We start from the raw sequence: 22869 nt of genomic DNA, 5'->3' as shown, positions 1-22869 counted from the left end.
ACTCGCTTTCACACTTGAATGCTCTCTGCAATAGTGACAAAACACACAGCAGCCTGGCAGGACTGACCAGCTGGACACATGGGAGATGCACTGAGGATGTATCTAAAGTCAGTCTGGCTGTGGATGAGGCTGTCAATTATTTTAACATCTCAGAGTAATGTGGTCAAGATGTGAGTGGTGATAATTCTGAAACTAAGCAAGAAATGGCATGTCAGGTGAAATGGCGAGCTAATTATTAAAATTAGTTCCAAGATGTTTCAATGAACTGTGGAAAGCATGCAGGCAAGACCAAGCAAGGGTCCGTGCATGCGACTTACCCTTGAGACTTGAAAAACTGGAGCAACATTGGATCTGTGTTGAGCCTCTGTGCAACTGTCTTCGCAACCTGAGACACAGAAAGGAAGGTTCACATTTTGGGAAAAAATTGAAACTTGGTCATAAACTTCATGATTAATTACTTAAAATGTGCTATGAGCAGCCTGAATGTAAATTCCCTAGAAATTTATTAAACAGGAATACACTATATTATTCCTTAATGAATCACCATGGGAGTGGCATATCTGATAAAGATAACTTTGAAAAGGTTTTCACTTTTAATGGTGAGGTCTACAGGTTCTTTCCTGGTGGCGATTATTCTAGCTCCCATGGCAACACCAGCCTGAATCCACTTCAGTGGGAGATTTCCTTGGGCATAGCCCCTTCTGAACCAAAACCATGAGATAGCTTCTTCAACAAGCATTTTAAGAAAGAAATTTGTCTTTCTGCAGTGGGATCTGAAGAGGAAAGGAGCATTTATTAAATACCTGAAAATAATTCATTCTATTTGATAACGTAACCACAAATCCAGGATCATTAGGGATTGTTTTATCACAGAAAATGACATCAACGCGGTGGTAGAGATCTCGGAAATACTCCTTTGCGGTGGGTAATTCACTGTTATCATTTTCAGGGTCATCCCTGGTGGAGGGAGAAAGTTTGCAGTCTGAATCAAAGTCCATCATGGCAGGGGGTAGCTGGTAAAAATGGCATCATCTTTTACACAACAGTGACACCAACAGGCTCTCTTGCAAGATAAATTCAGGTTCCCCTTTGAAGGGGCCAGGCATCTGCCTGAACTCCCTCTGTAAGTGAGGCAAGTATGTATGGGGATGCACTGAGCCAGGCAGAAAGTAGTGGCTTTACATTCTCATCCCACTACAAAATAAAACCCCCTTAGGTAACAGCACCTGCTCTCCTCTACAGGAGCAGACTCGGACGCAGTGTCTTGCCCACAGACCTGACAGGTGGTGGGAGCCCCGTCTCTAACCATGAGTCAGCAAATCTGGGCTTTCCTGTGCCATCGAGCCACTTTCAGACACTGAGTGTCTAAGACCAAAGACTGGCTGGTTTACATGAGGACAGACTGAAATGAATTACCCAAGTAGGTACATTCTAAGGAGTTTCGATTTCATAAATCTTAAGGGAATGAAGCAATTGTTCCCACTCTGCTAATAGTTGCCACGTGCACTTGAGACATTTTAAGGAATTTTTAAGGAATTGAGAAGAGCTTTATGAGATGAAAATTGTTCACCACACCTAATTTCAAAACCCAGAGAAAGCCTGTCAACAGAGTTACGTTAAAAAAACAAAAACAAAAACGTGGCTCAGGATCTAGGTACAAATGTTTCTTGGTTTTACAACTTAAAAAAATCCTGAAATTAGTACAAACTGATACAATCCTTCACAAAGTACATACTTCTGAAATACTATGATGTCACCATCCATTAGTTCATCAAGGGCTTTATCAAGAGACACGTCATAGTCCTGAATTCTCTCTGTTAAATTCGGTTTAACTTCCTACAGTGAAAGATATAAAATTGTTACATTGCGAAGTTTGTCTAACGTTTAATATGGCCAGATAGTCTTCCATGTACTTAAGTATTTTCTCTACACCCAACTCGATCCACGTTTTAAGTTAAAATGTTAAAGGGAAAAGCTAAATAAATAAATCCACAAATATGTAACAATCAGATTTGATTCTAAAACAGGTAAAAAAAAAAAAAAAAAATCACAAATCTAAATATGTCATTCTCAAGATCATCTGAGGCCCTGAGTTAGCTGGTAGACCTAACACTGTAACAAATTCGGGGTAAAAAGAACAAACAAAACCCTCCACATACTACTAAGAATATACTAATTATGGAAAAATAAACCATTCAAACCTCATAGAGGATAAGGCTAGTATCTTGAATAAATCCTGCTCTGTCACACATAACTGGGAGCAAGTCACCTAGGAGAAAGAAGATATTTTAAATGTGTAGCTGTAATGTACTGAGCAAAATCTACTCAGAAGGTAAGTGCACGAAGGACTTACGTATTTTACAGGATATTGGTGTGTAGATATGCCCACAGTAATTCAAGCTCCGCGTTTTGGGATCATACATCTTCAAAAATAACATTACATCATCTACAAGGTTAATAAACAAGTTTTGTTAAGATCCAAACACTCAGCACAATGCTTAAAAAACAAACAAACAAAAAAAAACCAAAAAAAACCAGTAAGTTGAATAGCTCAATGACAAGTGAAATGACAGCTTAAGGTACCCAAAAGTTACTTCAGATGTGGCTTATTCACGAAGCTGAGGCTATGACCGCTGAGTTTCCAAACATCAGACCCATGGAAACCCACTACATTTAGACAGTCAAGACGGTACTGAGTGCAGCAAACTTAGAATTCCTAGTTCTGAGACCTGGCACTGACTGGCTGGAAGAGCGTTGCCACGGGAAGATTGCGCATGGTCTTGTGTCTTTGCCAGAAGTGACCACTCACAGCAATAGAAGTCTGTCATTTTATAGCAAGGGTCAGCAAATTCCGATCCACCTGTTTTGTCGATAAAGATGTACTGGAAGACAGCCAGCCCGTTCATTTACATATTCTTTGTGGCCGCCTTAGTACAGACAGACAGGCCTGAAACGCCTGAGATATTGCCTATCTGGTCCCTGACAGACAACGTTTGCAACCCTGCTCTTTAGGATCTGACCAACGTGATTAGCACAGCACAGCAGCTGAGACTGAAGACAGAACAGGACGGCCCCACGTGACTGCTACTGTCTCCGGGCCTCACAGGAAACTCGCAGCCAAGTCAGTCTTATTTGACTTCATCAGGAAGTCTACTGAGCATTTGTGGAATTGATCAACAGATCTTTCTGCAAGGGAAGAAGGCTTAACCCTGTGTGTTTAGAACAACAATCCAGGAATCCAACGCTACTGCTCTAAGTGCAGGCAGGCGTCTCGTGGGCACTTACGATCTTTATCAAACTTGGGTAAGGTCGCTCCACTAGCAGCCAGCTCGGGATCAACTGTTTCCAGGAATATTGTCCAAGGGTTTTCATTATCACTGAGCTCAATCATCTATTTCCAAAAGAGACGCTGATTTTAGAAGAGTCTAATGGCTTAGGTGACAGAGCGAAAAACTACAGTCAAGTACTGAAGAAAACGTCCAATTCTAGTTAAGTGGACCAAAAGGGAAACAAGCTGCACTAAGTGCAGAGGACTAACGCCTTCTGCACGGTTCCAAACCAGATACGCTATTAACAATATTTACTGTTTTATTGCCGTCGGCTTCATTATCTAACATTGCTGGCCGTTTTGTTCCATTACTCCTTGCTTGCATGGGCCACAATCGAATTTGATCTTGTGGAAATCCCTGAAAAAATATTAATAGATTAAAATAAAAACACGCTCATATTTTAGTCCTCTATATTACACACACACATATATATATACATATACATATATATACATATACATATATAGTCAATGTTAAGACTGGGATTGTAGGCCAGGTGCTGTGGCTCATGCCTGTAATCCCAGCACTTTTGGAGGCCGAGGCAGGTGGATCACGAGGTCGGGAGTTCAAGACCAGCCTGGCCAACACGGTGAAATCCCGTCTCTACTAAAAATACAAAAATTAGCTGGGCATGGTGGCGGGTGCCTGTAATCCCAGCTACTCAGGAGGCTGAGGCAGGAGAATTGCTTGAAACCGAAAGGCGGAGGTTGCAGTGAGCCGAAATCGCACCACTGGGCAACAAGAGTGAAACTCTGTCTCAAAAAAAAAAAAGAAAAAAGACTGTGATTGTAAGAAAAAGAATTCTAATTCTTCCCCGGTTGATTTGGACACCTGTGACTTATCCTTCAGGATCAAATGCCCATTTACAAAAATAAAGAGGGGGTTGGGGGTGCAGGAAGTGGAGTGGGAGATGAGGAAAAGGGGTGGAAACATGTCTGCAAAATCCTGTGGGTTCCCCTGTGCAGGAGTCACGGGCTCAACGGTTTTCTTGCACTTTCTCAGGCAGGAAATGTTCCTGGGTCACTCTCCTCACTGTTAGGCAGTGGCGGGACACAGCATCTACCCCCAAAGGCAGTTAGTATTTTCTAGTGACACGGAAGGAAGGTGGACCTTGGGAGCCAGGGTGGGATATGTCCACAGGACCGGTACGTACCATGGTCTGAGAGAGGCTCTGAACAAACTCAGCAAGCGAGGAATTCTTCAATACTTTGAACACAGTGTATTTCACTTTTTCTTCATCGTACATGTCATTTCCTTGGTGGCCACAAAACTGGTCCTCTGCGACTATCTGAAAATATGTATGAAAACACAGAAAAGACTTGACAACTGACAAAAAACGAGTCCACACTGAACACATTTAAACACTAAAATGCTGAAAACTCATTTTTTGTTCCAAAGAAACTTCTTCAGAAGACCAATGAAGAAAAACAGCATAAAATAACCAAAACTTATATCAGGTATTTATTTAGAAAAGGAGGTTGTGGGCGGGGCGCGGTGGCTCATGCCTGTAATCTCAGCACTTTGGGAGGCCGAGGCGGGAGGATCACCTGAGGTCAGGAGTTCCGAGACCAGCCTGATCAACAAGGAGAAACCCTGTCTCTACTAAAAATACAAAATTAGCTGGGTGTGGTGGCACATGCCTGTAATCCCAGCTACTAGGGAGGCTGAGGCAGGAGAATCGCTTGAACCCGGGAGGCAGAGGTTGAGGTGAGCAGAGATCGCGCCACTGCACTCAAGCCTGGGCAACAAGAGTGAAACTCTGTCTCAAAAAAAAAAAAAAAAAAAAAAAAAAAGAAAAAAAAGAAAAGGAGGCTGTGTTTCACTGCAATAACTTAACTCACCTATAAATTGGACCTAGCTAGACAGCCAACCGTGAGATGACCTCCTCCCTTTCTCCAACCCCCTCAGTACTTTTTGAAGCAACCTGACGTGCACTTGATCACTACTCTGTCTGGTGGCCTGACTTCTGACACCCAAGTCTTTACTCCTGAACTGGCTCTGCCCGCCACCAACAGTGCCAGGTGTTACAAATACTCAGGCAGCTGCCCAGAGCAGCTCAGGGCACAACAGTCCCGGTTTGTGTATCGGGAACTACTCTGGGGCTGAGACCAAGCTCAGGAGAGCACATGGAGCAGCTTCTCTCTCGGCAGCTGCCCTGCTGTGCAGTGACTCAAGGGTCCCAGAGGGGTGGGAGCTGACCTGCACTTGCGTACAGAGATGGGTGCCCAGCTGCATGGTGACCTGGGAGACCCAGAGGGGCAGGGGTTGACCTGCACTTGCGTACAGAGATGGGTGCCCTGCTGCATGGTGACCTGGGAGACCCAGAGGGGCAGGGGTTGACCTGCACTTGCGTACAGAGATGGGTGCCCTGCTGCATGGTGACCTGGGAGACCCAGAGGGGCAGGGGTTGACCTGCACTTGCGTACAGAGATGGGTGCCCTGCTGCATGGTGACCTGGGAGACCCAGAGGGGCAGGGGTTGACCTGCACTTGCGTACAGAGATGGGTGCCCTGCTGCATGGTGACCTGGGAGACCCAGAGGGGCAGGGGTTGACCTGCACTTGCGTACAGAGATGGGTGCCCAGCTGCATGGTGACCTGGGAGACCCAGAGGGGCAGGGGTTGACCTGCACTTGCGTACAGAGATGGGTGCCCTGCTGCATGGTGACCTGGGAGACCCAGAGGGGCAGGGGTTGACCTGCACTTGCGTACAGAGATGGGTGCCCTGCTGCATGGTGACCTGGGAGACCCAGAGGGGCAGGGGTTGACCTGCACTTGCGTACAGAGATGGGTGCCCTGCTGCATGGTGACCTGGGAGACCCAGAGGGGAGGGGGCTGACCTGCACTTGCATATAGAGATGGGCTTCCTGCCGCTCCTTCCGCTTCTGAGCCTCGATCCTTTTCTCTTCTTGTAATCGTTCCACCAACTGCTGAGGAATATCATGGTCGGTGACCGCCTGTAAAACTTCACCTGCAGGACAAAGGCATCCTCTTTGACCTCTGCAGATGGACTTTCCCCTCCTTAGAAGCTTCCGATTCTAGGTCATCATTAATAAAATAATCTATTAGGCTGGGCGTGGTGGTTCACGCCTGTAATCCCAGCACTTTGGGAGGCCGAGGAGGGCCGATCACCAGATCAGGAGATCAAGACCATCCTGGCTAACATGGTGAAACCTCATCTCCACTACTGCAAAAAAAAAAAAAATTAGCCAGGCGTGGTGGCAGGTGCCTGTAGTCTCGGCTACTCGGGAGACTGAGGCAAGAGAGTGGTGAGAACCCAGGAGGCGGAGCTTGCAGTGTGCCGAAATCACGCCATTGCACTCCAGCCTGGGCAAGAGAGCAAGACTCCATCTCAAAAAAAATAAATAAAATAAAATAATCTATTAATGTGAAATTACTTGGTACCATGAGTCTGCATCGAAACGTGCAAACCCAACCCTACTTGTTTCTGGGCTGCTGTGAATACAGTGGAATAAGCATAAAATGTGTTTAGACATAAAAGGATATTGGGGATTCATGGTACAAATGTCCAAGTCCACCACAGTAAAGAACAGAACAAAAGTGAACGCTACTCACTCAGTTTTGATTCCCTGATATAGACTAACATGTAAGCATTAGTGCAGTGTCGAACAGACAGGTCGTCATCGTGACCCCCATAATTGTGCTCAATTGCTTCCTCTTTAGTACACCTTGACACCACGTCGTCATCAAATTTACACCACTGCAAGGAAAGCAACACACATCAGCAGCGATCAAGCACTGTGACAAGCACCCAACACTAGAAGGCAGCGTTGTTCTAAAATGTGTGAACTTCTAGGTATGCCCCTAGTTGAAAAAATATCCATGTGTATACTTACACAACCTGATGGGGTGTGCTAGGCAGGCAGAGCCTCAGGCGTCCGCTCATACAATTCACTAGGACCTGCGCAGTCCCCATTCAACATTCTGTGGGCACTGCTACCATAAGCCCAATGGCAATTTTTATAATCTACTCAAATAGCCCATTTTCCACTTACATTCAATCTACTGACACTATCAACTCTTTACAGAATTAAAAAGGCCATACTGAGCACACCGAATGAGAGCTCAAATTTTATCCTTTAGTTGTAAAATTAAATGGGCTGTTTTATCCTATCCCATGGCATTTTATGGAATCAAGTTAAGGGCCAGACTGAAGTCAACATAGCATGTTCCTAACAGTTATCTTCCCATCTGCGTTGTGGATGGAGCCATATTAAACAGTGACGAACGCTGCTGTTACAGGCACCCTTCACTGTTCTCTCGTGCTGTCGGGTCCCTCCATCAAACCCCCTTGGCAGGAGCTGGGTGCAGCCCTGTGGTCTTGGGGGTAGATTGCAAGATCCTCATCTGCTAAGTGAGCATGGCGCCCTGTACACTCCCAGGACTGGTGGTGAAGACCGCATGAGATCCCCATGAGAGGAAACAAGGGAGGACCACGGGGCATGCAGAGGGACATGCGACCAGCCAGCCTCCCCGACTGGGCCCATGGCATGGGTAATTATCCCATGAGCATTCAGAAGAAAATATAAGTGTCTCATATGAGATATAAGGGATTCTGTAGGGCCCAACATTGATTACTAACAAAGAGAAGCACAAATGCTAATTTACTATTTACCTTCAAATCTCAGCAATTAAATGGATGGGAAAATAGCACTTAGCAGCCAGAGAATACACGGATCAGTTAGGGGTCCGTGACAAGGTTCCGAGTAGGAACCAGAACAGGCTGAAGCAGAGCTTCAGTGTTAACTTTCTGATGAGCTCGCATTCAGCCCTGGGTCCCAGCACTTACTTTGCCATCACCTTTGGGGTTTAGATAAACCACATAATGTCCACCATGATTATCTCCACTATGAACCAGGACTGCATGAAGAATATAATTTGCAGGGTCCTTAGGATCTGTTTTTTGCAAAAATTCATCAAGTGGTAACTGCTCTGGGAATTCAAACCTATTAGAAAACATTTTAAAAGAAATTCAGTATTAATTTACACACAAAAAAAATCACACTTTACAGTAGGTAAGGCCATTTAATGTATTGGCTCATCTTTAATGGGATAAGCATGAATTCCTTGGGAAGGCCTATGAAGTACATAACGTAATCCCTACTCGATAGAAATAATTATTCCTAGTCAACATAAATATACACTATGAATAATTTAGGGTGGGGGAATTCCAAATATATCAAGAAATGATTCTGAAGGTCGAGAGGTTAAGACTACTAAGGATATCTGCAAACTGAGAAACATGAAAAAATTCAGACAGACATGTAAAAGTATTTCCCTTCCCACTCTGAATACTGATTTAGTTTTAATATTCTACAGACATCCTGAAATTGACTTAGTTTTAACTGGCTCTACAAATTTTGATTTACTTGACCAAATTTCACCATCGGTGTTGCAAAATTAACAGAGGCAGGAAGGCAAGTTAGATGGGTAGGGACTGGTCCCAAGCACAGCATGCACCCGGCCTGCGAAGCAGCCACCACTCAGCTCACAGCCCCCGCGGCCTTCAGGAATGGTGGCCTTAAGTTGCCAAATCTTCTGATTCCTAAATGATGCCCAAATCTGTACATTTACGTGAAATCTCACAATTTAAAAAATGTTTGCCACTGGCTCCAATAAAAACAAAAACAGAGTGAGGATCCAAAGAAACATACCAACAGGTTGGAATTGGTCTGAAGGCTGCCAGTTTGTGAGTTCTGGCTGAGACAGTTTCTGACCATGGTAAAGACTGAATGGGTGACCAAAGGCTCAGCTGGTGGCAAGTAAAGTGATTTGATTACACTCTCCCTCAAACCTGAAGGCTGAATGACCAACCTATATTCCAAACAAAGCTGGTGCTCAAACTAATCAGGATAAAAATACTGTATTCTAAATCAGATAAGGTAGTGCACATTGTCACTCCTGCATCTGGTATTTTAACAATCTAAAAAACTACTTGTGGCCGGGTGTGGTGGTTCACACCAGTAATCCCAGCACTTTGGGAGGCTGAGGCCAGCAGATCACTTGAGACCAGCCTGGCCAGCATGGTGAAACCCTGTCTCTACTAAAAATACAAAAATTAGCCAGGTACTTGGAAGGCTGAGGCAGGAGAATCACTTGAGCCCAGCAGTTCAAGGCTGCAGTGAGCCATGATCACGCCACTGCACTCCAGGCTGGGCCACAGAGCAAGACTCTGTCTCGAAAACATAATAAAACAAAACAAAAATAAAATAACTACTTGTAACTGGCATACAAACAACTACTTTAGCATTCTTGAAAACTCTAGCACATTCTAGAAGTTGACACCAACTGAGAGATAACAAAATAGTGGAAAATCCTATTTAAACAAATACACTAAAAGTCCCCTCTGAAATAACATTTAGAATCGGTCAAAATTAAATTTATTAGAAATCCTGTGAATGCAAGATCTGTGAAGCAGAAACAACCCCATCCTTGTGGACTTAAATCAGCCACAGCTGAGAGCAGGGCTAGGAACTGGGCAAAGCATCCTGAAAGGGGAAATGGACTTGGCAGAGGTGACCTCTGAAACTTGACATAAAATCATTCCTTTAACACTGCTGTTCTTGGAACACAGAGGTAGAAGGGAAATCTAAATAAATCAGATGTGGGACTGAAAATATAAAGATTGAGGAAAGCACTGAGACTAACCCCTAGACCAGCATGATGATGAAATCTTAACTTTATATCCCACTATAGATTACCTATCATTGATCTTGATATTTTGGTCCGTCTGAGGGTCATACATAAATCTCATCAGTTGTAGATGTAACACTGGTGGCAATGTTAGGAATTTCACACCTTTCTCTGCTTCCTAAACATTGAAAAAGAAATACAAATGTAGTTAGCCTCTATTTACCCCCACAAGCAATGAAAGCAACAGCGGTTCAGCAAGATTGGAACGTGTCTGAGGACTCTGGAGACAAAGGCAGGGAAGTTTAGGTGTCCATTTAGGGCATCTTTGAAATGTTTTCTTTAGGTCTCTTTATGGGTCTCTTTATTAAAATAATGCTGCACCAGCATTGACTGTGAGAGATTCTCTTACCTTGGATTATATTCTAACTTGATGCCCAGCAATTGGGGAAGAAATGGTTAAGAAAATTTAGACAGTCGTTTGCTGCTGTATTATACAGTCATTAAACACTGCAAATTATGGAGATCCACAGAAAAATCGTTACATGGAAAATCAGAAAACTCTGGTTACAATTATGCAAGATTAGGTATGCTTATGAAATGCTCAAACAGAACAAGCAGCAATGAACAGTGATGGGTCGGCAAGATTATAAACTTCCTTTCCTTGGGCTCTTTGATGTTTGCGTAAGAACCCATATATCACAGGGAACGCCCTTAGTGCTTATGGTTCAATCCCACTTCTAAGAAAATGTTCTGATTCAGTGTCAGCAAGGCCCTTCCCCAGCTGACTGCCGGACTCTGTGGGACAGGACACCCCAACTTCTCAACAAGCCTTCTCTGGGGACAGCGGACTCTACAGCTCTCGCCCCGCTCTCCCTCTGCTCCATCTTGGCCAGCTCTTTGTTCCTCAGTAAAATCAGGCTTTGCCAATCTCAACCGTGGCCAGGCGGTCAGAGTCGCTCACTGCATGTCTGACTCACCGCTCGATTTCCAATGCAGACCTTCCTTCTGGCTGGAAACCCACCTGCCCAGCAGCCAGCGAGAGACCTGGAGGAACTGGGGGCCATGACAAAGCGCACCCATATGCCAAGGTTCTTTGGTATATATGAGCTCATTTAAGAAGACAGGGCTATCTCAGGAAAGACAAAAACAGACCTCAGGCGCCCACCCCACAATGGGGAAGGGCCTGTTTTTAACACAGTCTGAAAGATAAAAGGATTCTGTCTCCACCACTGTCCACTGAGGCTTTGACTCAAATAAACATTGCTCAACCAGACCCTAAAACATCCAGAATAGAGAACAATAATTCTTGTGAACAGACCAGAATATTTCTTAATCACACCAAGCTGCCAAAGTTCTCATTAAAAAGCAACTTTTTGGCCGAGCGCAGCGGCTCACGTCTGTAATCCCAGCACTTTGGGAGGCCGAGGCAGGCGGATCACAAGGTGAGGGGCTGGAGACCAGCCTGGCCAATATGGTCAAATGCCATCTCTACTAAAAATACAAAAATCAGTTGGGCATAGTGGTGGGCGCCTGTAGTCCCAGCCACTTGGGAGGCTGAGGTAGAAGAATCACTTGAACCCGGGAGGCAGAGGCTGCGGTGAGTTGAGATTACACCACTGCACTCTAGCCTGGGGAAGAGAGTGAGGCTCCATCTCCAAAAAAAAAAAAAAAAAAAAAGCAACTTTCTGATCTATACCTCAGTCCCTCAGTCCAACTGGACTGACCTAACAGAAGAGTACATTTGGAGCTGACAGCTGAGTACAAAATGGGTACACGGGCACCATGAACTACATCGGCAGGCTTTGTAAGCATGGGCCAGACTGACATTTTAAATTATAAATTAGTTGAGTCAACGAGTCAAGGTTATAAGATTACAAAACAGACCCTGGATCACTGGATCCATGAGGACACTGCAGACCCAACAGACCAGCCAGAACAGCAACCAGGAACAGTCCGTTTCCCTTCATCCAAGCAGGGGCTGGCCACCTGGTCGCCCACCATGCTCACTGCTCTGTCACATGCCCCGAAACCTGGGGGCCACAACCCTAGAGAACACACTACTCATTCTAAAGTCGTGATCCTCAGAAAACTAAATTCATTAAAAATACATTTAAAAATAAAGCGGCTGGGCACGATGGTTCACGCTTGTAATCCCAGCACTTTGGAAGGCCAAGGCGGGCGGATCACGAGGTCAGGAGATCGAGACCACGGTGAAACCCCATCTCTACTAAAAATACAAAAAATTAGCTGGGCGTGGTGGCGGGCGCCTGTAGTCCCAGCTACTCGGAGAGGCTGAGGCAGGAGAATGCCGTGAACCCGGGAGGCGGAGCTTGCAGTGAGCCGAGATTGCGCCACTGCACTCCAGCCTGGGCGACAGAGCGAGACTCCGTCTCAAAAAAAAAATAAAAAATAAGAAATAAAAAATAAAAAATAAAAAAAATAAAAATAAAGCAACACAACCTGAACACAGTCCAACTCACTAAGAAATGCCACTTGTGACCAGGAAAAACTGAGGGAAAACTGCAGCACTGACACCAGTAAGGTGAGGAACGGGGAAAGGACAAGATGCCTAAAACCCCACAAGACCCTCCGGCCTGCTGGATGTGCTTCTACAGGATAAACCAGCTACACTCCCATCTCCCAGCAACCCCCTCTCCCTCCCCATTCCATTATCCAAGAAACAGAATCCTTGTATACTCTAAATACCAGAAACACATGAAAAGGCACAAACAAATTTTTTATTTAGCAATTAAAAGAATTGAAAATAAAGAAGAAAGCTACAACAGGACACTAGCACAAAACACCCAATTTACCTGTAAGCCATGTTCCCCAGCGTCGTATTTATTGTCCCCATCGAGCTGTTCTACTGCCACATAATCCACAAATGATTCAAATACTTTAAAGAGAGAGAGAGAAAGGTCAAGTGCTAAAGCTTCATTTATAATATAGCCAACCCAGGTATAAGTTATTTAAATCAGCATTTTAGGAATAGCAGAGAAGGTAAACAACACTGAGAACAGTAACTCTCCCCCTGTAGCCAAGACTCTATGTAAATGTGCTGTTAGCACCTTTGCTCATTGGCCAAAGGTCATTGGTATCTTTCTTAAGGACATTAAAATGACAATATGGAGGTAACAGTTAACGTTTTACTGTTATTTGAACAAAGCACATACTGTAAAGCTATGATTATGAAGATAGCTTGGAATTGGGCAGTGTGGACAACCCCTTGGTCTCAAAAGCAGAGATGCACAAATGTGAATGGCTGGCTGATGTGGCAGAACGACAAGGAAAACCTCGATTTCCTCAGAGGTCAACACGGGGGTGGGGGGGCGGGGGTGGAAATTGGTCCTGACATCTCCCCACCCCCATCTGTTCCAGGTGGATTGTAGATAAATGGAAAAGGCAAAATAGGAAAAGGTAACAATTTTTCAGGACATAAGCAAACAAGGACACACTGTATTTCCCTAAAATTAATAACGGTAACATTAAGAGTGAAAGGACGAGCCACATGCTGAGGGACAAGCTCTCAATCCAACACGGAACTGTATATCCAGAGTGTATGGAGAGCTCCTCCTGCTCCTCTCATGAAGGAAAAATGCAACTGCACAACACTGAAAACAGCGTTGTCATGCTCCAGACGCATGCGGTACAGGACAGGGAGCCCTGAAGGGACAAATGAGAGCCCCGTGATAGGCTCAGCCCTGCTGAGAGTTTACAGGCTGCAGTCCAGAGAAGGTAAACCCAGACAGATCCAAGAAGTGAGAATCAGAGGAGCTCAAGGGAGCCGGAACCTGTTGGGCAGAGTAGCCTAAAGCAGAATGCTGCCCAGAAAGCGAGAACTGGGGATGTGCAGTTTCTTCCAAAGCTGTCGGTGAGAACTCATCAGTGAACTTGAGGAAATTACCTGGGGCAAGGAAAAGAACCAGCAAGAGGATGAGGACTGGGGGGAACAACCTTCAGAACTCATGACAGGCTGGGAAGTCTGTGTTCCCACCAGTCACTGTGGAAAAATCTCTGAACACCTGGGAGACTCAGCTACCAACTGAAAGGATGTGGGGACAGGTTACTCCTCAAGTAAAACCTGTTCTCCCACCTAGCAAGGCTTAAAAACAAGCCTCAAAGGAAGCAAATGATTTACAAGTCACTTATCTGTGCATAGGAGCAAAGGTTAGGAATATCTAACACCCAGCAAGATAAAAACCACCATGCCTGCTATTCAATAAAAAAGTTACCAAGCATGTGAACCAGAGCAGTGGCCCGGTGGCTCACGCCTGTAATCCCAGCACTTTGGGAGGCCGAGGTCAGAAGTTCGAGACCACCCTGGCCAACATGCTGAAACCCCATCTCTACTAAAAATGCAAAAATTAGCTGGGTGTGGTGGCGGGCACCCGTAATCCCAGCTACTCAGGAGGCTGATAGGAGAATTGCTTCAACCCAGGAGACAGATGTTTTAGTGAGCTGAGACTGCACGACTGCACTCCAGCCTGGGCGACAGAGTGAGACTTCATGTCAAAAAAAAAAAAAAAAAAAGAAAAGAAAGAAAAAAGAAAATAAAGATTACCAAGCATGCAAAGAAGCTGAAACCACCACCCACGATGAAGAGAACAATCCTTCAATAGAAACAGATGCAGAAATCTCACAGATGACAGAATTAGTACACAAGAGCATTATCAACTATACTTAAATCCAAAGGAGAAGAAAGCAAGAGCGTACTAAGAACAGACACAGGGCTGGGCATGGTCCCAGCACTTTGGGAGGCCAAGGTGGGCAGATTGCTTGAACGCAGGACCTCCGAGACTAGCCTGCCCTAACACAGCAAGTCCTTGTCTCCAAATAATTAAAATTAATTGATAAATACATAGAAAAAAAAGAAGAGATAAAGATTTTCATTTTAAAAAAGCCAAGTCAAACTTCTAAAAATAAAAAAAATTTTTTTAAGTTTGAAAATGAAACACCATGGATGGGATTCACAGCAAACTAGACACTGCAGGCAATTAGTGAAGGTCAAGACAGAGCAACAGAAACCGCAGCACAAAACCCAGAGAAAGGAGACTACGGCATCTGTAGGCTGGGGGTGACCTCAGGCAGCCAGGATCAAACAACTGAAAACCAGTGAGGGCCGGGCGTGGTGGCTCACACCTGTAATCCCAGCACTTTGGGAGGCCGAGGTGGGCGGATCACGAGGTCAGGAGATCGAGACCATCCTGGCTAACACGGTGAAACCCCGTCTCTACTAAAAATACAAAAAATTAGCCGGGCGAGGTGGCGGGTGCCTATAGTCCCAGCTACGTGGGAGGCTGAGGCAGGTGAATGGCGTGAACCCCGGGGGGCGGAGCCTGCAGTGAGCCAAGATCGTGCCACTGCACTCCAGCCTGGGTGAAAGAGTGAGACTCCTTTTCAAAAAAAAAAAGAAAACCAGTGAGAAGGAAAAAACCTTAAAAGCACATGGGGCGCTGGGTGTGGTGGCTCACACCTGTAATCCCAACATCTTGGGAGACCAAGGCGGGTAGATCACTTGAGGCCAGGAACTTGAGACCAGCCTGGCCAACAGGGTGAAACCCCGTCTCTACTGAAAATACAAAAATTAGCTGGGCATGGTGGCGCATGCCTGTAATCCCAGCTACTTGGGAGCATGAGGCAGGAGAATCACTTGAGCCCAGGAGGTGGAGGTTGCAGTGAGCCAAGATCGCACCACTGCACTCCAGCCTGGGCAACAGAGCGAGACTCCCTCTCAATAAGAGGAGAGAATAGGGAAGAGAGAAGACAGGAGAAGTGAAGGCGCCAAGAAACAGATGAACAAAAAGTGTAAGGTCACTACAGCCCACTTCTCAGAAATGATGCGAGCAAGAAGACGGTGGAACGTCTAACAGACCGAAGGAAGGAAACTGCCAACCTAGAAGTCTACACCGAGTTAAAATGTCTTTCACAACTGCAGATGAAATAAAATCTTTCTAGGCATGCAAGGTGAAAAAACTCATCGCAGCCGACCTGCACTAAATGATTCCTAACGAGAATCCATACCCAAATTAAAAATGGAGGAGCACTGCAAGCTGTGAATATGCGGGTCAACATAAAGCACTTCCACTCCTCACTGTTTCTATTTCATTTTACTTTCTTGAGACGGGCACTTGCTCTGTTGCCCAGGCTGGAGTGCAGTGGCGCAATCATCGCTCACTGCAGACTTGAACTCCAGGGCTCAAGCTATCCTCCCACCTCAGCCTCAGCTGAGGTTCAGCCTGTAGCTGGGACTACAGGTGCATGCCACCACACCCAGCTAATTTTTGTTATTTTTTGTAGAGATGGAGTCTCACTATGTTGCCCAGGCTGGCCTCAAACTCCTGCGTTCAAGCAATCCTCCCGACTCAGCCTCCCAAAGTGCTGAATTACAGGCATGAGTGACCACACCCATCCTCCCCCTTATTTTAAATATTTCTTTAAAAGAATGACTATAAATCAGTTAAGGAAAAAAAAAGAAGAAGCCAATACTAAAATTTTTAAAGTATTTAAACAAGCATTTTATAAAGGAAGACATCCAAATTGCCAATAAGCATTTGAAAAGGTAAGAACAACCTCACTGATCTTCAAGGAAATACAAACTAAAACGCAGATAGCACTATACTACCACCAAAATCTTTCAAAGTCTGGCAACTGACAGCTCCAGTGTGGGTGTGGAGCAACTGCAACTCTGACACCTTACTGATGACTGTGATATTGATAAACCACTTTGGGAATCTTGCTAACTTTATCCATCAAGCTGAACATATGCACACCCTACAGGCCAGTAATTCTCTTCCTCCAAATGCAAACAGGCATTAAGAATGGTCAATCTGCCTTATGCCTAACCACCTCAAATGGAGACCAACCCAAATATCAATCAAAAGAAGATTTCAAAATTTTTGTGGTATATTCTCAAAATGGAATATTATAAAGCAACAAAAATGATCAAACTATGACTACTCCCAGTGTGGATGTATCTCATGAATGTGCTGAGCAAAAGTAATCATACACAGGCTGGACATGGCGGCTCATGTCTAATTCCAGTGCTTTGGGAGCCCAAGGCAGGAAGGTTGCTTAAACCCAGGAGTTCAAGACCAGCCCGAGCAACAAAGCAAGACCCCATCTCTTAACAAAAAAAAAAAAAAAAAAAAAAAAAAAAAATTAGCTGGGAGTGGTGGCACACGCCTCTGTTCCCAGCCACTGGGGAAGCTGAAGCAGGAGGACTGCTTGAGTCCTGGAGTTCGAGGCTGCAGTGAGCTGTGGAGCTGTGGTTGCACCCCAGCCGGTACAGCACAACAAGACCCTATCTCAAAAAACAACAGCAAAATAAACAAACAAATACATCCTACTGTAAGGTTCTATTTAAACAGACACCTAAAACATGCAAAGTTAACCTAGGATGTTAGAAGTCCACGTGGTGGTTTCCTGTGAGGAGAAGGTGGTGGTGGCTGGGAAGGGCTGTGGGGGTGCTGGCCAACACTAGAGCTGGGTGGAGGTGACAAGCCTGTGTTCACCCAGTGAGCTGTTTGCTTAAGATCTGAGCCATTCTCTGTGTTTAGACTATTTAAAAAAACATCACTTATGTAAACGAAACATTAAACCACAATAGAAATCATCAAAAGACCATGCCATTAGATACACACAACACTTACTGTTTTTCTTTCCTTTGATACTTAGCTGGATATCATAATAATCTTCTCTTCTATCAGACCGATAGTCTACTTCTTTACACTGGATATAGGACTGCAAATAAGGAAAGTGAAAGTGGTTTAACTAGTAATAGTCAAAAAATTCACATTCTAAAACCTTGAAAAATCATCTTTTAGAACTGGTAGCCACATACCACCATTTTGCCGCGGAATAATTTGGGTATGGTGCCCTCTACACAGGTGCCCTTCATCTTATTTTCCACATTATCAAGCAACTGAAAAAGAATGTTTTGGCTTTAAAAAAAGTTTTTTATACTTAAGTAATATATACAGTAATTTTATAATTGACTAGAAATATCAATGTTCAAAGAAGTTGTAGACTATAAAAATATGACCTCTGGCATGCAATTATCAAAAACATACAAAATCTTCTTTCTTGGTTGGATTTTTACAAACATCTCTACATGCAACAGTTGAGGTTAACCTTTTATACAGCCTTTGGAATAAATTAGTAATCTGTAGTGCCTTTAGAAGCATTTTTATATTTTTTACCTCTGTGGAAAAGCATGTAAAATTGTTCACTAAACTTAACTCGTAATGGTCCACACCAAGAGATTAATGAGGTTGAGCCTGTCAACAGGATTGACTGGTTTGTCCATGGATATTTAATGAACTGGATTCAATCCAGCTAGTGCTGCAAAAAAGAAAACACACCTTGCCCAGCCAATCACCTTGAATAGCCATTTCATGTGTGTGTGTGCTTCTGTGTCTTTTATCACAACTGGAAGAATGAGGATTTGCTAGTGACTAGTGATGCTGCTGGGAGAGTCATCACCGCATACTGAGGTCTGCTCAGTGAGAACCTCGCTGCACAGGAGGGGTCTGGACACTGGAGTAAGAACAGAAGTCACCACTCTACAGTGACTCAGGACCAACAGGACAGCCAACAAAGCCAGTCTTTGGTTCCTGGATTCATAACTCATGTATATATACCAATTTAACAACTTAAAAGCCTACTGCCTGCTAGTATTAAAATTCAAGCTTCCTCACTTCACTTTTAAATCCCTATTCCAATAATTCTTAACAGCCTTTAAAACTAGACAGGTGCTGCCTTTTTGTAGCCTTTTGTAGTCTGATCCTAAACAAAGATGGGCATTTTCTGAATTAGGTCTGAGGTTTTACTTGGTAGTAACTTCTGACAATGCTTCAAAATATTCACTGTAAGAAATATGCAAGTATTGCTTGAAACTTACCACTCGACAAAGCTCCTGAACATCATGTTGCATGAAGCTATCTAAAGTTTCCCACCTTTCAAAGATAAAACAAACATCTCCATTTAAACGCTCAACTTTGAAATGAGCAAATCAAAAGTAACTTAGATTGAAAAACTAAACTGGATAATCAGCTATTATTCTCAAATTCCTTTTCTGTGAAGATTATTTTTGGGAGTCATAATTCAAAGATAGATTTACTGCTGGGGAAGTGGTGTTTCCAAAAAAATGTAACAAATCTGAAAGCAGTACAGGTTCTTGTGTTGAAAAGTAAAAACCTTAAGCGGTGAATTCTTTCTCAAGCAAAATTTTAAAACAAAGTGTCTATTTCCAAAGAGATGAAACAAAATACAATGATAAAAGCACTGACAACATTAAATGCTCAAGCCTCCCTAAATTAAGTGCTTACAGTATGCTCTACTAACTTTTCTATTCTCTACTCACTTGTCCTAAAAAAAAAAAAAGAAAAAAAAAGAGGAAGCAGAATGGCAAAGGCAGATGTCTAATACATACCCAAATGACTTTGTTAACTTTTTTGTTCCTACGGGTTTATCACTGTGCTGTAATTCATAGAACACTCTTTGTAATGCTAAAGGGACGCTTTTAGACGAATCGTCCCCCTCGGTTGGCATCATGTACACAGCCTGAAAGAATTAATTCAGAAATAAGGACCTTTACTCTGAGAAGATGCAGGGGAATTTAAAAAACAGTAAGAATTTAATCTTCATGTTTAAAAAAATCATTTCTAGTAACACAATCATGAACGTCTTTAGGAATACTGGAAAACACAACGCAAGAATAAATTTTGACAATCACCACCCATGTGAGACGGTGTCCCACTCTGTCGCCCAGAGTGAGAGTGGCGTGATCTCAGCTCACTGCAACCTCTGCCTCCTGGGTTCAAGCAATTCTCCTGCCTCAGCCTCCCAAGCAGCTAGAATTACAGGCACGCACCACCACGCCAGGCTAATTTCTGAATTTTCACTAGAGACGGGGTTTTGGCCAGGCTGGACTGAAACTCCTGACCTCAGGGGATCTGCCCACCTTGGCCTCCCAAAGTGCTGGGATTATAGGCGAGAGCCACCGCACCCAGCCTCACCCATAGGTTCTTGATAAAAAGATAATACAGAAAGAAGTAAACAAAAAACAAAATCACCCCTCAGAGAACTACTTTTATTTCCTACTTATTGGAGCACCATTTCTTTTTTTTTTTTTTGAGACGGAGTCTTGCTCTGTCACCCAGGATGGAGTGCAGTGGCGTGATCTCGGCTCACTGCAATCTCCTCCTCCCAGGTACACACCATTCTCCCGCCTCAGCCTCCCCAGTAGCTGGGACTACAGGCGCATGCCGCCACGCCCAGATAATTTTTTTGTGTTTTTAGTAGAGACGGGGTTTCACCGCGTTAGCCAGGATGGTCTCGATCTGCTGACCTCGTGATCCGCCCGCCTCGGCCTCCCAAAGTGCTGGAATTACAGGCGTGAGCCACTGCGCCTGGCCATGGAGCACCATTTCTTAACTTACCATTACTTATGAACAAAAGATTTGATAAAAACTTAAATGTGACTAGAATTACCCACACTGAGCTGTCCCTGGGATATATTAAGACAACCTGTCTGGGTGGCTGTGCAAACATGCTTTGAAGGCTGACAAGCCAGCCAGCTCCCTGCCCATCCCACAACCAGGAGTGCCGATCTCCTGTACTGCTTCATAATAATCACAAGTAATTCTCAAAATAGAACTGACACATCTATATTAGATTTAATGTATGTCTATTCTTTTTATTAAAATTTTCAATAAAAGTTGCTTTGACTTTTCAACTCAGTTTTGATACAAAACTTTGCAAATGTTGCTGTTAATGAATTTTATGGTTGTTTTTCTAAATACCTTCACAAGGTGATTTCTAACAGAATTTTAAGTCTGTAAAATTAGGTCATGGCTAGGCATGGTGGCTCACGCCTATAATCTGAGCCCCTTGGGAAGCTGAGGCAGGTGGATAGCTTGGGGTCAGGAGTTCGAGACCAGCCTGGACAACACGGTGACACTCTGACTCTACTAAAATATAAAAATTAGCTGGCTGTGGTGGTGGGTGCCTGTAATCCCAGCTACTCGGGAGGCTGAGGCCAGACAATCACTTGAACCCAGGAAGCAGAGGCTGCAGTGAGCCAAGGTCACACCACTGCACTCCAGCCTGGGCGACAGAGCAAGACTCCGTCTCAAAAAAGAAAAAGGTTGGCGGTGGTAACTCTGAATCACTGAGGCAGGTTACAAAGGAGGTGTCCCAGCACTTGGAAATGAAAACACAGCATGAACTAGCACCCATCTAATAAGACAGGGCTAGAGGAGGGAGACGGGATGTTTGCTGAGAGGACTTTGCTCTGATATACCTGAGAGGAAAGGGTGGGTGGAAGGCTGCAGGACAGGAACACTATCCATTTACCTTTCGTAGCTGATTCGTGAAAAATAACGTCTGTAGCAGGCTGTTCATGTAACAAGTCGCTCCCTGATTCTTTAAGCCGACGTAGCCTGTGTGCTTCTTTGAATCCCACCTGAAAGATCAGTTCAAGGTTGAGGGGATCTTACAGATACCCCACTGCTCCTGCAGTATGTGTGGAGCAATCTGACTCAAGGTCAGCCTTAAGGAACCCGAGGCCAGGAACACTTATCACACAACATCCTTCCATGGTCACTGATTCCCTTCTGCTTGCCCCAGTGTGTGAACTGGTGCAAATGCAACCCCCACATTCGCACAGCCTTCGAAGCACCTGCCTGCTGACGGTGGCACTCCTGCCACTGATCAACCCCAGCACCAACAGACACTTAACAGAGACCTGCATGCTCATACCCAACATGCCTCACGGTAGAGTTTGGTTACATAATTACACTTATCACACGCGAGGTCAGCACAACATGGAAAAAGCTGAAACTCATCTTTTCTGTAGACACACAAGAAGAAACAGAAGTGTGTATTCGCCAAGTTTCGCCTCAGACTTCTAAACTCCCAGAGCTTTTTTTATTTTGTGATTTTGGTGGTTGTTTGGGGGCAAGATAAGATTCTCAGAATTAACTGTGTCTCGTACCTTCCCACCCCCACCCCAAGTAGTAAAAGGAAGCCACAGAGAACAGTGCCAGAAAGCAGAGCAATCCTCCCACCTCCACGCCCATCTCCTTCTGTACACATTGCCACGACCTGAACACACGACAGTCACCACGCGGGACCAGTGCTGGAGGAGACACCTACTGCACAGTACCATTCACCAACACCCTGCCACTCCAGGGGTGAGCTCCCATCCTTGGAAATGCTCAAGTACACCTAACGGCCTGGTCACCCCTCTTTACTCCTCGCTCACCATGTTGTCAGTGATGCTCACCTCTTCCCCCAATCCCCCCTTCCTCACACTTGGAGAGGACTTCCTCCCTGTCCTCATCAAAGTAACAACAGAGCATCTCTGCTCTGGGTATTTATGTACTGGTCTTAGCTCCTCTATGAAAGCTGAGTGTACATTCTCTAAGAACAGAAAACCACAGCTGTCTAGTTGGCCATAATTATACAATTATGTTCCAAGGGTCTAACATATAGAAACTGCTCAATCTATCTGTTAAACGAGTGTCAAGCAGGTGTGACTCCGTGTGCCACAGGGCAAGTGCAGAGAGGACGCTTACTGATTAAATATGTGCATCTCTGTTACACGCATGCTAAAGCTTCTTTCACTGCAGCATGAAAGACATTTTTAACAGCACCCAATTAAAGAAAAACTTACGCAACTCCATGGGGAGCATCCGCCTGTACAAAGACTTCAAAGGTAACTTTGTCATCATCTATAAATCCTTTCTCAGGATCGGTCACTTCCTATAAAACGTAAGTAAGAATATCCAGCTTGAATAAGAACACACACTTTATTCCCAAGAGACAAATTACATTACTGCCCTTTACTTGAGATGAAAATACTTCTTTAAAAAATACATCCCAACT

The 22869-nt window shown here is 44.4% G+C and overlaps 1 protein-coding gene across 3 annotated transcripts in view; it reads right to left on the bottom strand.

Annotated features, from left to right (window-relative positions):
• Positions 1-22869, bottom strand: part of USP7 (ubiquitin specific peptidase 7) — a 75159-nt gene that overhangs the window by 6018 nt on the left and 46272 nt on the right. For all 3 annotated transcript variants that reach the window (XM_055240743.1, XM_055240745.2, XM_055240744.1), the window contains exons 5-23: positions 22658-22746; positions 21337-21445; positions 19412-19542; positions 18881-18935; positions 17822-17902; positions 17631-17721; positions 12795-12877; positions 10050-10159; positions 8138-8294; positions 6904-7048; positions 6168-6298; positions 4483-4617; positions 3585-3686; positions 3286-3391; positions 2354-2446; positions 2202-2269; positions 1736-1836; positions 804-957; positions 318-385 (exon numbers count right to left, since the gene is read on the bottom strand). In XM_055240743.1, coding sequence (XP_055096718.1) covers positions 318-385; positions 804-957; positions 1736-1836; positions 2202-2269; positions 2354-2446; positions 3286-3391; positions 3585-3686; positions 4483-4617; positions 6168-6298; positions 6904-7048; positions 8138-8294; positions 10050-10159; positions 12795-12877; positions 17631-17721; positions 17822-17902; positions 18881-18935; positions 19412-19542; positions 21337-21445; positions 22658-22746 — 2009 coding nt within the window. The remainder of the gene's footprint in view (positions 1-317; positions 386-803; positions 958-1735; positions 1837-2201; positions 2270-2353; positions 2447-3285; positions 3392-3584; positions 3687-4482; positions 4618-6167; positions 6299-6903; positions 7049-8137; positions 8295-10049; positions 10160-12794; positions 12878-17630; positions 17722-17821; positions 17903-18880; positions 18936-19411; positions 19543-21336; positions 21446-22657; positions 22747-22869) is intronic.

The sequence above is a fragment of the Symphalangus syndactylus genome, chromosome 14, assembly GCF_028878055.3.
Source record: "Symphalangus syndactylus isolate Jambi chromosome 14, NHGRI_mSymSyn1-v2.1_pri, whole genome shotgun sequence".
Classification (NCBI taxonomy): domain Eukaryota; kingdom Metazoa; phylum Chordata; class Mammalia; order Primates; family Hylobatidae; genus Symphalangus; species Symphalangus syndactylus.
This window is presented reverse-complemented; position numbering and strand designations above follow the sequence as displayed.